General features: G+C 33.1%; 1 protein-coding gene across 18 annotated transcripts in view; it reads right to left on the reverse strand.

Annotated features, from left to right (window-relative positions):
- The window catches only part of ADGRL3 (adhesion G protein-coupled receptor L3), a 525,728-nt gene that overhangs the window by 91,087 nt on the left and 418,773 nt on the right, over nucleotides 1-15,868 (reverse strand). For 17 of the 18 annotated variants that reach the window (XM_044681578.1, XM_044681575.1, XM_044681582.1 and 14 more), the window contains 2 exons: nucleotides 14,793-15,002; nucleotides 11,709-11,929 (listed from right to left, as the gene is read on the reverse strand). In XM_044681578.1, the coding sequence (XP_044537513.1) occupies nucleotides 11,709-11,929; nucleotides 14,793-15,002 (431 nt within the window). The remainder of the gene's footprint in view (nucleotides 1-11,708; nucleotides 11,930-14,792; nucleotides 15,003-15,868) is intronic. The other variant, XM_044681583.1, reaches the window with a different exon arrangement.

A 15,868-nucleotide genomic window follows, 5' to 3' on the forward strand; every position in this document is an offset into this window, starting at 1 on the left:
AAATAAGCAAGTCTAATGGTGGTGCTAAAGAATATTATTAGTTTAGTTCAGCTGCATTATAGGCTAAATCGCTTTAACTGGAAAGACATACATGCTTTATAATATTTTAGGAAAAAAGTACTCTAGTTTCCAAACAAGCAATTAGTTAAAAAAGAAGACAAGTCCTGAATTAATTATATTTCATTTTTTATTGAGTAATTTTTTTCACCTAAGTAGGGAGCTTTTATACTTTCCTTTAAAAATAGATCTTTTCAAGATTCCAATTGTTTGACTAAAATAAAATAAAACCCTTACACTTACAAGCCATTGCTTTTATTTAGGGAGAGTATTACTAAGCTTACCTAATGTTTTATTCTGAAATAAAAATGCTAAATTCACTTTTTGTATGGCTTTCTGCTGATTATGAAGTTGGCATTGCACTTGAGAATATTATTTTCATTCTCAAGAGAATTCTTTGAAAATTTTGTTTTGTACAATAGGCTTAAGATTGTATTGTAACTTCAAAAAGCAAAAACATCTGCCAAGAAGTTCAGCGGGGATAAGAAGCTTGTTCCTTGTCTGAATTGAGTGGATGAAGAGGGAAATTTTAAATATACAAAGTAAATTGCTTTTCTCGGAATAGTCCGAGTTTTACTATCTCCTTCAAGGCAGTGTGGCAAAAAAAAAAAAAAAAAAAATTTGAGTTTACTTTGATTACCATATGGTCACACCTGCTGTTGTTTTTGGCTACATGCTGACTTGCAGAGGCTCATGAATCTATTCTCTCTGCTATTAACTACCTTCACGGGTTTGAATGATTCCTGTCCCAGACCAGTACACTATTGAATACAATGAACCCACCTGGCTCTATGGTACAGTCAGTTTTGTAGATGATGTGGATAGCAACATGCATTTATTCCACTGATAGGCACATTCAAGTAGTATTTGCTGGTAGACAATGATAGTGTGGTACAAATATCGGAAGATTAAAATATGGTGCAACCTATGATGCTGTGGACCTGTATCTGAAAAATTGCCCCAAACACGTACATATTGTCATTCTGTTCACACAATAGTCCTATCTACAAATGATTGATGGTTTACTTTGGCAGGTTTTTCCTCAATTGATAAGCCCATATTAGAACACTAATTGTCTTTTTTCAGACAAAAGGACTTGTAGATGACAGAGAATTGTGGCAGGCAAAGCTAGTTCCTTTTAAATAATATCTCAGTTTTCAAAATGCACATGTATGTGTTTACAGAGTTGTGGCTATAAGACCCTATGACAATGGAGATGCAAAAAGATATATCAATTCTCTTTTTAAAAAGGACATATGACATTGCTTTCTCTGGGACTATTTTATAGCTGATAATTTGAATGAACTCTGACCATATGATGTATTAATTGAAGAAACATGAGGTAACCTTTCAATTCTAGATAATGTCATGTATAACAAAGAGCATCTGATAAAACTTTGAATCCAAAGATAAGCCACACTGAGGGCCCAGGGTTTCCCAAGTAGATGCTCCCTCTCAAGTTACTTTCACTTTTATGTTCATTGCAATTATTTTTACTAGATGGGGACGGTGGAAAAGGACAGAAAGGCTCCATTAGCACAGAATTCTGGCATTGAATTTCTGGATTCAAATGTGTTCTACTTGTCTCTTAAAATGATCATTGAAGACTTTTTTACAAAATTTTTTTTCATTATGACAAGAAAAAAAGATTAAAATCATGTGTTTTTTTGTTAGTCATTCTTTAAGTCTTCAACAAATTCAGTTAAATCAATCTTCATTCAAAATGAAAATTATAATTAATAGATAATTTCTGAACAATTGTTTCATAATATGCTTATACTTATAATATCAATGGAAACTTGGCTTCTTATTCTTAATGTTACTAACGATCTATGTGGGACTTCCTTTTTACAATTACTTAATTTCCTCCGCCCTATAGTGACTAGTGCTTATATAAAATCAAAGTTGCTGTTGCTGGATTTTTTATGGGGCCAGGGGTAGAAAGGGAGAGAAATAATTTATTAAATACTTACTATTTGTCAGGAACTCTCCTAAGCTCTTTTTACAAATATTATCTCATTTGATAATATTATTTAATTTGATCATATTTGAACTAGGCATGGTTCTAGGCACCGGGGATCCAAAAATGTATAGTTCCTGCCTTCAGTAAGTTTGTATTTATTAGAGGAAGTAATATGTATATGTAAGTTTATGTACTAAGTATATATATATATATATATACACGCACACACACACACACACACATATATATATATAAAGATAAAGTAATAGCAATTGTAGACTATAAAAATTATAGAATGATAATTTAACATATCCTTCATGAGAGCTTTTGTTTTTTTACATGTGGCTCTATAGTATCATTTTTTATATGAGATAATAGAAATATCTGTATTACTTTTGGAAACATAACTGCATATGTATATTGATATACAATGAATTTACACACACATATCCATCTATTAAAGTTCTACTTGGAAACCTTATCATGGTAGAAAAGGCTCCAAGGACTGTTTTTGCTAAGCCCTAGAAAGTCTGATAAAACTAGAGAGGTTCTGAGCATGACCTAAAGCTGGACTGTAGGGTTGTCATTCAAGGACCAGACCATCTGAATTCTGAGAGCATCGTTCATCAGAAATATTCTAGTCCAGTGGATTTTTTTGGTCATTATAAGTCTTGAAGATCATGTATTAAATCATAGTAAATTTGTGATTTATATGGACCAAGAGATTTTCCATAGTGACAAAATTATGGAGACTTGAAAAATTAAAACAAAGACATAACTATGGTCATGTATGTATAAAACACCTATGGTTACCTTTTGTAGCTATCTTTCAACTTGTAGTTACCACAAAGGAAATCCAATGAGAAAGGGAGCTATGGATTGTATGTGTGTGTGTGTGTGTGTGTGTGTGTGTGTGTGTGTGTATACATGTGTTTAAAATAGTTTGGTATAGAGGATAGTCTCAGAGTAAAGAAAAACTATGTTTCCATCTTGCCTCTGACATCTATGGTTATGTGACCCTGGGCAAGACATCTAACCTTGGTCTGTCTTAGTTTCCTCATCTGTAAAATGGAGACAATAGCAACTACATCTTAAGGTTATTGCTAGGTTAAAATGAGATAACATTTAAAATGAGGTCTGCAAAATATAAAGTCTTATATATGCTATGCTTGTTATTATCATTGCTGTTAAATTCTCATTGTCTCCATGTAATTCTAAAAGCCTAGAAACTGTAGAACTGGTTCTCTTTTGTATTGCTATCAGGTTTTTTCTCACCAAGAATTCTTTATATCAATGAAACAATGAAATCACATATCTAGATAACATGTTTATATCATAATATTAGGCAATATACATTTATTCACATGCTTAAACATATATACATATGAATATGTATACACATGTATATATGTAAGCATATATAACTTTTTATAAATAATTTTATACTAACATTATTTTTCTGATTGATAGCCATTATAACAGGCGGTGCCCTAAACTTCCTCTCATCAAATGCTTAAATGCTTAAATTCATAGTTAAGCTACATTTTATTACAAACTTATTTATAACTAACCTAATTTGTTTTGTTTTTATCTTTCCATGTAACATACAGATCAAGTTCAAAGATGAAATTTTCTTTTCTTTTCACTTGGATGAGATGTTGTAGTCTTAAGGATAAAATGTACTAACATAACTTTCTCACTAAAAACAGTTTTCCCATTTCTAAAGAATAGATATACAAGAACACTAACTGATTTGATCTTTAGTTCTCTGTTATATTTTGCTAGTATGAAATGACCAGCAATAAACCATTTAAACATAGAGCTTTCAATGTTCTTTAAAGGGTTTCTAGAGTTCCCTTAATTTCTCAGATGAACCAAGGCAGGAACAAGGTAGTATAGAAAAACTTGAGTCTCAGTGTAACTGATAAACTAACTGTGCTTCAAAAACAGATGCTTCAAATGCACTGTTAGTGGAATTATTACTAACAGTGGTTCAAACATTGCAGAGAAAAAATTGGAACTATGCCCAAAGGAAATTCTCTTTTAACCTGTTAATACCTCTAATAGGTCTATATCCCAAAGAAAGAAAAGAAAAAAGAAAAGTATCTATAGGTACAAAAATAATTTCAGGGGATCTTTTTGTGCTGACAAAGAATTGGAAATTGAGGGGTTACCCATCAACTGGGAAATGGCTGAAAAAAGCTATAGTATATACTTGTGATGCTATAATATTGTGCTATAAGAAATGATAAGCAGGATGGTTTCAGAAAAGCCTAGGAAGACTTACATGAACTGATAAAGAATGAAGTGAACAGAACCAGGAAATAATTGTAAACAGTAACAACGATATTGTAAGCATGATCAACTGTGACTTAGTTATGCTCTGTTAAATACAATAACTCCAAGACAATTCTGAAGGACTTACAATAAGAATGCTACCCATTTCAAGAGAGAGAACTGATGAACTCTGAGAATAAACTGAAGTATAACTTTTTTTCACTTTATTTTTCTTGCAGTATGGTTAATACGCAAATGTTTTGTATGATTTTATATGTATAATTGCTATGATATTGCTTACTTTCTCAGGTAGTGAGGGAGAGCATAGCAAAAGAGAATTGGAACTAAAAAAATAATGTTGAAAATAAATAATTTTAAGAGTACATTTTAATCTAAATAATCCAAATAAAAATCAATCATGCTAAAAGTTTATGTTCATCTTAGGGTTATTTATAAAAGTGTGGATACTTCTTACTCAAAGCAAGAATATATTTTAGACACATTTTTAGTCTATCAAATAAATACTACTCTTGCCAGATTTTAGATAGAAATTTTTAGATCATAAGATTACAAGTTTAGATCTTGAAAGTACTTCATAGGTAAGTTAAGGATTCATTACCTTATAGATTATTTAAGCAGTCATGGGCTACAGCAGTTAGAGTTCTGGACTTAGAAGTTTAGAATGTCCATGAATTATTCCTTTCTCAGACACATTAATCCTATCATCCTGAGCACATCACTTAACCCTCTGTCTCTCAGTTTACTCATGTGTAAAAAGAGGATAATAATAGCGTCTACTAACTAGGGTTGTTATGAGGAGGAAACAGGACAGCATATGTGGAGTACTTTGCCATGGGATCTCATAAGGCAGTTTCTAAAAGATGCAAGAGAGCTGTAAATGATAACCACAGGTACTCTCTCCTCCATACAGAAACCAATAGGGATTGCTTAATCACTTGCATTTATCTAGAAGACATCAGCTAGAAGTATAAAGTGCTTTCCTCACAATAACCCTTTTGAGGTACAAACCACCAGTATTAATATTCTCCCCCAGCTTATATATTGCTGAGGGACATAAAATAACTCCATGGGGTCACACACTTATGAAATCAAAACCAAGATTTGAATCCAGATCCTATGACTTTGAAATCTGTACTTCCCCCTACCCCCCTTAACTCTTACCTACTGTCTTAGAAAATAATACTGTGTATTGGTTTGAAGGCAGAATAATAGTAAGAATTACACAATGCGGGTTAAATGATTTGCCCAGGGTCACACAGCTGGGAAGTGACTGAGGTCAAATTTGAACCCAGTATCTCCTGACTCTGAGCCTTGCTCTCCAACCACTGAACTACCCAGCTGCCCCATAGTGATAGTTTCTAAAGTATCCCTTACCACTCTTCTGCCATGGAACCAAGGCACAATTTTGATTCCAAGGTGGAAGGTAAGGGTTTATAAAAACAAAACAAAAAAACAACCAAAAAAACCTTATCATTTATGATTTCATTGTTAAGTGGTTAGAAATAGTTTGAAGCTTTCTCCACTGTCTACTTAGTACCTCTTTCTAGCAAAATATTTATACTAAGTAAAAGTAAAAATTTGTCAAAGTGAAGAAATTATTTGGGGACTTTTAAAATGGGGGAATAGGGGCAGCTGGGTAGCTCAGTGGAGTGAGAGTCAGGCTTAGAGACAGGAGGTCCTAGGTTCAAACCCGGCCTCAGCCACTTCCCAGCTGTGTGACCCTGGGCAAGTCACTTGACCCCCATTGCCCACCCTTACCAATCTTCCACCTATGAGACAATACACCGAAGTACAAGGGTTTAAAAAAAAAAAGATAAAAAAAAATGGGGGAATAGTAAAAGTGAGGCTAATCCTCTCAAACCTATGCATCTATCTTTTATGCAACTGAACCAGGAAGCTAAAACTAAATTTAAGACCCAATTGGTGATTTATTCTACTATTAGATCATAAAACTTGCTTTCAATTATCTTTAAGAGCTTGAATTTTCTTACATTGCTCAAGGAAGGTCTGAACTATCATAAATGTTCATGACCTAATATATCTCTATCTGAAAACCATTATCAGCTTTCCTAGTATCCCTTTTGAAGCTCAGGCTACACGGAAGGCTTGCCTCATCCCCAGATAGATTCTTTTTGTTTGTTTGTTTGTTTTTGTTTTATTTTTGTCCATTAAACTGGGTTGGAAAAAATGGTCTAACAAAAATATGAATGTTTCTCATAATAAAATTAAACTATTCTTCATTTTAGGTAATGATAGGCTAATCAAAATTTAGAAGTCCTGATTAGTTTTAGATCATAAAACCAATGTGATTAGCACATATTTTCTAAATCTATCCAGTCTGAACTACTGCTAAAATCAATGCCAGCCTTTGCTATAATTAAGCTTACGATAATATCCGTATTGAATGACTGACTGTCTCTGGATGTCAAGATGTATAGTATAGCAAGAGAAATGAAGAGATGTCACTAAAATACATGAAAAACAAATAAATTAAATGGAAACAAATGGAAATTTTCCACAGTATAATTTGGACATGTGGTCCATTAACAGAGGATTAAAAAAAGAGATGACTACATTGAGTTTTTAAGTTGATTTGATTTGATTTACTGGAGATTTGATTACTGTGAATAAATGTTATCCTAAAATGAATTCTAAAATGTCAGTAATCCTAAAAGCCTTATTTAAGCAAATATTAAAAAAAATTATGTGGGAAAAATTTTTCTTCCTGCATTACAAATTAATGATAAACTAAGCACCTTCACAAAATCAAATTATGCATGTTTTATGTTTCATTCCTTGCACATAATAATCAGCTCAACTGCGATAATAGTATTACACTGAGAAATACATCACCATCCATCAGCCAGATGGAAGAGAGCTACCTATCTTTACATCAAAGTACCATTTATCCCACCTGCTTAACCAAGACTCTCCTCCTATCTAAATCTTAGTTATCTCCTCTTATGTGATTCACTCCCTTCCTGAACATATAAATTATTATTAAGGGTTTCAGAAATGAAGAAGCATCACCATTAATATGATGAAGCACAATTAAGTCCATTGGACAGGAAAACCAAATTCAAAAGACAGAGAGATATAGGGATAAAACTCAACTTAATCTAATAGGGTTTTACAAAATGACAAAAAAAATGTTCATTATATCCAATTTAAAAGACTTTGTGTTGAATGTTCTATTTATGAGTCACAGAATTCAAAACAGAAGGAAAAAAAGATCAGTCATTAAATTTCTAAAATACACAATAACCTCCCAGACCACAAATGTTTTCAGTAATACTACCGACAGCAGGTCACTAAATATTGGCTGAAAAAATCCCTCCAAGTTAGAAAGAATCATAGTATTTATTAGGCTACGGAATGGGCATGACTGTCAAAAAATTAACAAAGAACACAAGAAGATAATATTAATAAGGGAACATGGAGTTAGAGAGACTGAAATAAGAACAAAGCCATATGGAGAGAAGAGAGTGGGAAATGCCAAATGGCATCTGGAAAAGAATAGGAAGAGAGAAAAGAATAGGGATACGAAGTACAAACATAAGTTTAATGAGGGGAAGAGCAAGGAGAAAAGGGGAAAACATACAACTTCAGAGAACATTTAAAAGACATTTTTAAATTCACTGGCTCTTACTTTTTCTTCTAAGTCAATAACCTTTTCAGATCTTTGATGAAAACAGTCCATTCAGTTCAGCTTTTTAAGTAAACACAATTGCCTGAGATTGTTTTCCTTTCTTCACCTGTTTCTAATATAGGGACATCAGCAAAATACAGAGAAGGAAACAGAGTTGGCTAAAATCCCAAAGAGCAAAAACTTAAATTGTTTTTCATTTATTCTGAAGATCTTTCTGCTGACAATTTATTGACAATGCATACATGAGAAATAATTGAATTTCTGCATTCTTTATGACTGCCTGTGATAATGTTAATGCTATTTTCTCCCATTGTCTCTCTCTCTCTCTCTCTCTCACTCTCAACCTACTTTTGTCTTGAATCTATTCTGCCTTTCTGTTGGAGAGAAATTATAATGGCCAAAATGAACTGTTATTAAAGTTTTGTTTTAACTTTAGCTTCGGAAATAAATTAGCTCCAATTCCAATGCAGCCATAACCGCGTGAAGGGAGACCATCTAGCTATAGAGCAGGAAATGAAGGCAATGATAGCCAAGTTTTAAGCATGTCACAAGAGACTGGAAATGATTGATTGCCTAAAATGTCTAGCTTTCTACTCTCCAGGAAAGGATTTCTTGATAGAAAGAAAAAAAATGACTAAGGAGAAAACAATTCAAGTGACTTGGAGAAGAAATTGCATGAGCAGTGGACTTGGAGCCTGGAAAGCCTGCTTCTGTTTTCAGCCTATTTCTGATAGGATTTTACAATTGGAAGTGACTTAAAAGTCTTGGACACCCCAGTTTCTTTCTGTATAAAAAGGAGATAATAATACTTTTAAATGTTCCCCTCAGAGCATTGTTGTTGGGAACATCAAATAACACAATAAATGTAAAATACTTCGCTAGTCTTAAAGTGCTGGATAATTGGCATTTGCTACTAAAAATATGATAAAATTTCAAAATAGACTAGAAGCACAAAATGCAGTCCACATTTCGCTGTGTGTTGTTAGGAGTAACTACAGCTCTGTGTTCTTAATGACTCCTAAGCAGCTTGCTCTTCATCTTTCCAGTATCACTATAATTGGGAACCTCAAAAAGTAAGAAATGTAAATATAGTAAATAAATAAAAGTAAAAGAAAATGGTGGTTGTGGCATTTGATTTCCTATGTCTAAAACACTGTATATTCTACAACTACTGATCCCCGGACTCTTAACTAAAGTCCTGCCTTCTAAAGGAAGCCTTGCCACTCTTATTTCCAGGGCATCCCTCTCTTAATTATTCCCTATTTATCCCAAATATAGCTTGCTTTGAATATATTTGGATGTTCCCCTCCCCCACTGTACTGTTAACTACTTTACCTCTTTTTATAGTTCACACTTAGCAGAATGTCTGGCACATACTAGGCACTTAATAAATATTTATTTTTTTGATTGGTGATAAGCCTCTATGAATTTAACAAGGCAGGTACTGAAATAATGGATATGGGTTTGTGTGTATGTGTTTTTATGGAAAAAGGGAATGGGAGAAGAGGATAGTGAAGAGGTAATGTTCAGGGTATTGACCAAGAAGTTAAAGATTGAAATTTATTTGTAATTAGGTAAAATTAACAATCTCGTGTTGTTATTTTCTCTAGTTCTTTAAGAATTTGTCAGTTCTCTATGTATATTCTTTTATCTCTAATCTCTCCAACAATACAACAGATTTTAACTATTTACCAAGAAACTAAAAGTTTATAAATCTTTCTCTTCATGACAGTATTGTGAAGGAAACAAACAAAAATTATTATCCCTCTTTTACAGATGGGGAAACATCTCAAGAAGCATGGAAGGGTAACTTGATCAAGATTATTATTTTTGTTGTGATTCACTCATGTCCAACTTCATGAAACTATTGGTGGTTTTCTTCGAAAAGATTCTGGAGTGTTTTGTCACTTCCTTCTCTATGGTCAAAATTATACATTTATTAATTTTAATATTAAATTATCAACCAACCACCAATTAATTAATTAATAACAAAAAGGAAATTAAATTTAATGATTAATTAAATTTAAAATTAATTTAATTTAATTTAAAAATTAATTTAAGAATATTAACTCATTTAGGCCTTAAATCCAAGTGCTCTTTCCATTATGCCAAACAGCATCCCTAATATTCATTAAATACAGGGTTTATATCCTTATCTCTTGGATTTTATCAAGTACATTTCTAAAATTCACTATATCTCCATGAAAATATGGATGCTGTTACCATACCACAGTCTTGTGGCTTCACCACTGGACAGATGTCTGTTTATTCTTTAGCCAAAGGCACAAAGGATGTATCTCTAATTAACTGCTGCCTGAAATGAGACCTAATGCCAAAATTTCACCAGACTTTGAAAAATATATAAATTTGTCATTTTTTCTATATGCTTTGCTCATAGTGAATGCTGAATAAACATTAACTATGGCATAAGGATATTATTTCAAGTTAATTTATTGCTTTTTTCTTCATTATCATCATCTGCTCCCTGATCTTTTAGAAAAAGTAACATTTGGATAAAAGGAATATGGGAAAGTTATTATTGTTAAAGATTACAGAAAAGGAATTCTCATTTTATTTGATAGCATTCAAATAGAAACACAACTTGGCCAAGTCACTTTGCTGTTATCATTCATTTAACATTTAATGTTCTGTTGACTATTACAGAGGTTTGGATAAAATAGCTGCTTTTTTTGTGGTTGGATAAAGGTATTTGGATATAAATTTAGCTTCTTTAGGCACATAGAAAGTGTACTTGGGACAACGCCAGGAGCAGACGGGTAACAAGAATGATGTATAAATCATCTTATTCCCATATGGCTAGATATCATCTATGTCCTTATAAAGTGAAATCATCATTCCATAAACATTGGGGATTATCAATATTTGGCTTAGTGACCTCTTTTAAAAATGTTTTTGAAATTTCTGTAGTTTGCTGTTAAGTTTAAGAGATGATAAGCAAATCTATAATTACAGTCTCGTTTCTCATATTTAGGCAGTTTTGCTTTTGGCCACATCTTTTATTTTAGTATTAGGGGGAGTATTAGGAGAAATTCCTTATACTGATACAAATTTGCAACTGTTCATCTGATTATAGTCTTAGAGAACTGCCAGAAGCACTGAGAACTTAAGGGATTTATTCAGGGTCACAGTCAGAATGTATCAGAGGTAGAAATTAAACCTTATTCTTCCTAAATCTGTGGCTAGCTGTTTTTTTCCTGCCATATTCATTTCTTGTGTGCTTTATTAAGCTATATTAAGCGCAATAAATGGTGGCACTTCTCTGTCACCCTCCAATTCCTCTGTCCACCAAAACCTTTCATTTCTAAATAAAATACTTTATTTGCCAAATATATACTGGTCTTGAAGGGGCCAAAAGGTTTGTCAAATCATCCTAAAATTCAAATATTATCTCTTTACACTTATTAAAATCTAAAAGAGAAAAAGAGAAGGAGAGGAAAAGAGAATGAGAGATGATGGCAGTGTAGGGAAAGCGTGCTATACTATTTTTAAACAAAGTAAAAAAATATCCTGAGAATTGTTCTTATTCTTAGCCTTAGTAATAAATATGGGTATGTGTTCTAGTATATTAATTTAATTACTTCATTTGTCTTTCTAGTTCCTTCATTTATACTTCTGAGGTAATTGTAAAGATCTCAACTCTCAGGAAGTCCTAAAAGTTTTATTTCAATCAGCCCCCAAAGGAAGTAGGGGTCAGGGGCTAAGATGGGGAAGGAAACTCACACTTTATCTGTTCCGTAACTCCTGTAGTCTACTGCTGCTGACACAGCAACAATGAGTGCTGGCATCCCATAGCCAACCAAATAGAAGTATTTTCTGCGTGAATGTTCACTCTCGAAAACCTCCACCAACATGATATAGAGCTGCACTCCCTCCAGGAACATCCAAGTAAAGGCAGCCAAGAAGAAGAAATGTAAGAGGGCAGCAAAAACTGCACAGGCGATCTGAGAAATAAATAAAACAAAGATCAAGGGAAACATTTATAGCACATATAATATCACATATGCAATATGTAATACATATGTAATGCAGGACATAAAATAATAATATAATATTTATAACACATATAAAGATACAAGCTTTTTTATATATAAAGTAGAGTGGGGAGATCCAGGTAGAACTTCTAAATATAGACATTAAAAATGAATTTTAAACAATTCACCCATTCTCACTGTACTTAACATAAAATATTTTATGACAGTTTTCTAAATTAAAGTAAATCTTTAAAAAATTAAAAAAAGTTTTCCCATGGTTACATGATTGATTTTCTCTCTCTTGCTTCTTTTCTCTCCTCTCCCGGAGCTGACAAGCAATTCCAGTGGGTTATACAAGTGTTATCACTTGATATCTGTTTCCATATTATTCCCAAATGAAACTAAGTTTTGCAAAAACACAGCATTATAGCAAGGCGCAGAGAGGGAAGAATGCATGTTCTGATTTCTGAGTCTTGCTGCCCATTGACAAAGAAAAAGCCTAGGATGAAACATCTTTTCTCTGCTGTTACTAAATGTTTAAAATGTTTGTGACATGTTAATCTTAGCCTTTTGGAGAGGGAGGGTATTCAAAGGAACAGGTCAATGAAATCAAAACTAAGGAAGATTGTGGGACTAGAAGATTGGGCCAGAGAAGCTGTGGGTATTCATTATGCCTAAGATATATCCATCATCCCACATATGCAAAAGAGCTAGAATGGAGGCACCAAGAAAAAGAGCTAGATGGAAGTTCTAATAAGAGACACAAAACATGAAATGGTTAGAGAAAGTCACTCGGTGACTTGGATTTGGAAGAGTGAGCCAGCTCAAAAGACATTGGTGGATACCCATCATTGTGACTCCAGTCCTAGTTCTAGGGATCAGTTAGAAGAGGTAAAAAGCTGTTTCATCCCAGGAGTTTTAACTAATGATGACCAGCAAGTACTCTATAGGCTGTTGCCTACATAGCAACATGGGTCAGCAGTGAGAATAAAGTTTCTAGGGCAGTAGTTAGAGGAGATATTTAAAGGCACCCCTTCTTAACTATGTGACCCTGGGCAAGACACTATCTTTACCTCAATTCTCACATCTTTAAGATGGAGATAATGATAGCACCTACCTTCCAAAATTGTTGTGAGGATAAAATGAGATATGATTTGTAAACTTCAAAATATTATGTAAATTATGATGTTGATGATGATGATGATGATGGTGATGGTGAGATAGACATGGTGGGGGATTAGTATAGGCTGACTAAAGCCCAGGGGACAACCTTGGAACCCATTTTGGCCAAAATCACACTCTATTAGGTTCCCCAGATAGGTTTAGTTTTCAGTTGGGAACCTCGGTTGTGAAGAAACATTTTGTACTCTTTCTCTTTAAGGGTTTCTGACAATTCTTAAAGATACAGCTTGCCACAGTCAAATAATTATATTAGACTCTAATAGTAAGTGGTTTATTCGCATTATGAAATAATGAATTCAAGGGAAAAATTAAAATTAGTAATATATAGTCACTATCCATACAGTCTTCCAAGGGTTACTAGGATTATATTTATAAAGGCATTTATGTCTACTTGTGAATATAAAAGGCCCCTAAGGCTCTATTACCTTTGATTTTCATATTATTATGCCCAGTACAAATGCAAGCTTATCTGCTAAAATGCAAATACCTTATCTAAAAGAAATAGTACATTTTATTAAAAGTCATTATCACATTAGCATGGATTCTTTCTTCAGTCCTCTTTCCAATATTAATGTCATGAGGAAAAAGGACTAAGAAGCTAAATGCTAAAGGGAGATGGAAAGGAAAGAAAAAAAAATTCAGAGCCTAAGGGTAATATAGGAAGAATAAGTTCTTTTTAGCAAAAGGCAGAGTGTAAGAATCAGAGGAGGTAAATAAAGGCAAACTCTGTTTCTGGTCAGACCTAATCATGTCTGCCCAAGTTTTCACATTGATCAGTTTTGTTGATAGTGATTTCCAACCATCAGCCATTTGTCAATATTCAGGTGGAGATGGGATCTGATATGTTGGGTTACTATGTGTAAGCTCAGCAAATATAAAATTCAAAGGAAATCATCCAGCATTTTAAACACATTTTAATAAGAGATTGCAATAATAAGTTCTGGGAGAAAGAACACAATTTTCTATTTCTTGCTTTTTATACTTAAAATCTCAACTATCAATTTTTGTGATCAAAACCAGAATGCTCTTCATTGTAGAGGTCAGGAGGAGGAGAGCTCCATTTCAGAACTTTTAAAAGCAAACTTATTTCGATTGCTTATTCATATGTATACATTTTCTGGCAAAAGCTGTCTCATTTATATGGGGTAGTCAATTAAAAGTATAATGACTATAATTTAATGTATTCCAGTCATTAATCATGAATGTGTAATCACAGCAATGAATGCAACTCCATTTTACTATAAAATATTCCATACATATGGACACATGTATTAGGGAACAGCATTATGTTAATCCATTATTTTTAAGGCTCCTAAATCTTATATGATTTTAAAATCTTTTTTCCTCCCACCTTCCTTTAAGAACTTCTTGTATTTTTGAGAGCAAGCATGTACTGAATCCTAAAATATAATTAAAGGTCTAATGGAAATCAGATAATTGGCCTACATCTACTCTGACCGGATTGTACTTCTTTTTTGTTCTCTATTCCTTGAATTATCCTGAAAATTTCAGGACCTGTTCTTGCTATATTCTTAGTCAACTAAATGGAATGGAACTGAAGTAATTCAGTTAAAATTCAAGAACACACAATCTCAGTAAGCAAAAGGGCAGAAAGCAGGAAAATCCAGTATCCCTATTCCGAGTGTCTTACTGGTTGGTCAGTTCGATTGATGCCAATCAAAAAGAGCAGCTCAGCTACAAAGAGGCTGATGCAGAGATTTTTATGGATGGTATTACGGTCACTCTGGAGGCCACGGAAAAAGCAGAAGGTGAAGATGCAGATCAGGAGGCAAACAAGGGACAGGAGAATTCCAACCCACGTAATCACATCCAGAAGAAGATCATGGACAGCATCACTGTGCTGAAAACATAATGGAGAAAACGTCAGTCACTGGTTGTACATGACTTTAGTTACATAGTCATATGGGATGCTAAATACAGTTTAATTTTCCTCCATTCTTTAATTAACTTTCTCACAAAGGACCCATAATAAATAGTTCCTCATCTGAGTCTTCTATTCACAGAATTAAAAATATATTTCTTCTTTTCCCCTCACCTATAATTTTTGTTAAGTCAAATTGCAAAATACCATATTTAATTTAGAATCAGAATTACAAAATCTAAGAGTTGCAAGAAATCTTTATACTATTTAATGTAATTTGCACATAAAAAAGAATTATCTTTTCCACTGCTAACAAATTATTGTGGAACTTTTGCCTGAAGTTATATTTTGGGGACCCAATAGAGCCGATTACAAACAATTCTACTTTTCAACAGCTATAATTCCTAGAAGGATCATCCTTAAATTTGTGCCTTTGTAACTTTTACCTGTTGTTTCTAAGTCTGTCTTCTGAGGTCAAAGAGAACAAGTCTTTTTAACTCTTTCATATAATATCCTTTCAAATACTTGAAAAATACCACTTCTTATCCTCAAATCTCCTCATTTTCATACTACATAGCCCCAGTGCCTACATCTAGATTTCATATAATCTGATCTTGAGGTCCTTCCCTATGCTGGCTAGTTTCCTCTACATATTCTCCCTAGTACTGTCCAATCACATTTACATTTAATTGGGAAATTAACAAAATAAATTTAATAAAGAACACTAAGAAAATAAATAAGAACACAATAAAAATATAAGTTAATTTTTATTTTCTAAGTCTATAGGTAGGATTTTCTAAGTCTATAGGTAGGATTTACATATATATATATATATATATATATAT

This window comes from Gracilinanus agilis, chromosome 6, assembly GCF_016433145.1.
Source record: "Gracilinanus agilis isolate LMUSP501 chromosome 6, AgileGrace, whole genome shotgun sequence".
Lineage (NCBI taxonomy): Eukaryota > Metazoa > Chordata > Mammalia > Didelphimorphia > Didelphidae > Gracilinanus > Gracilinanus agilis.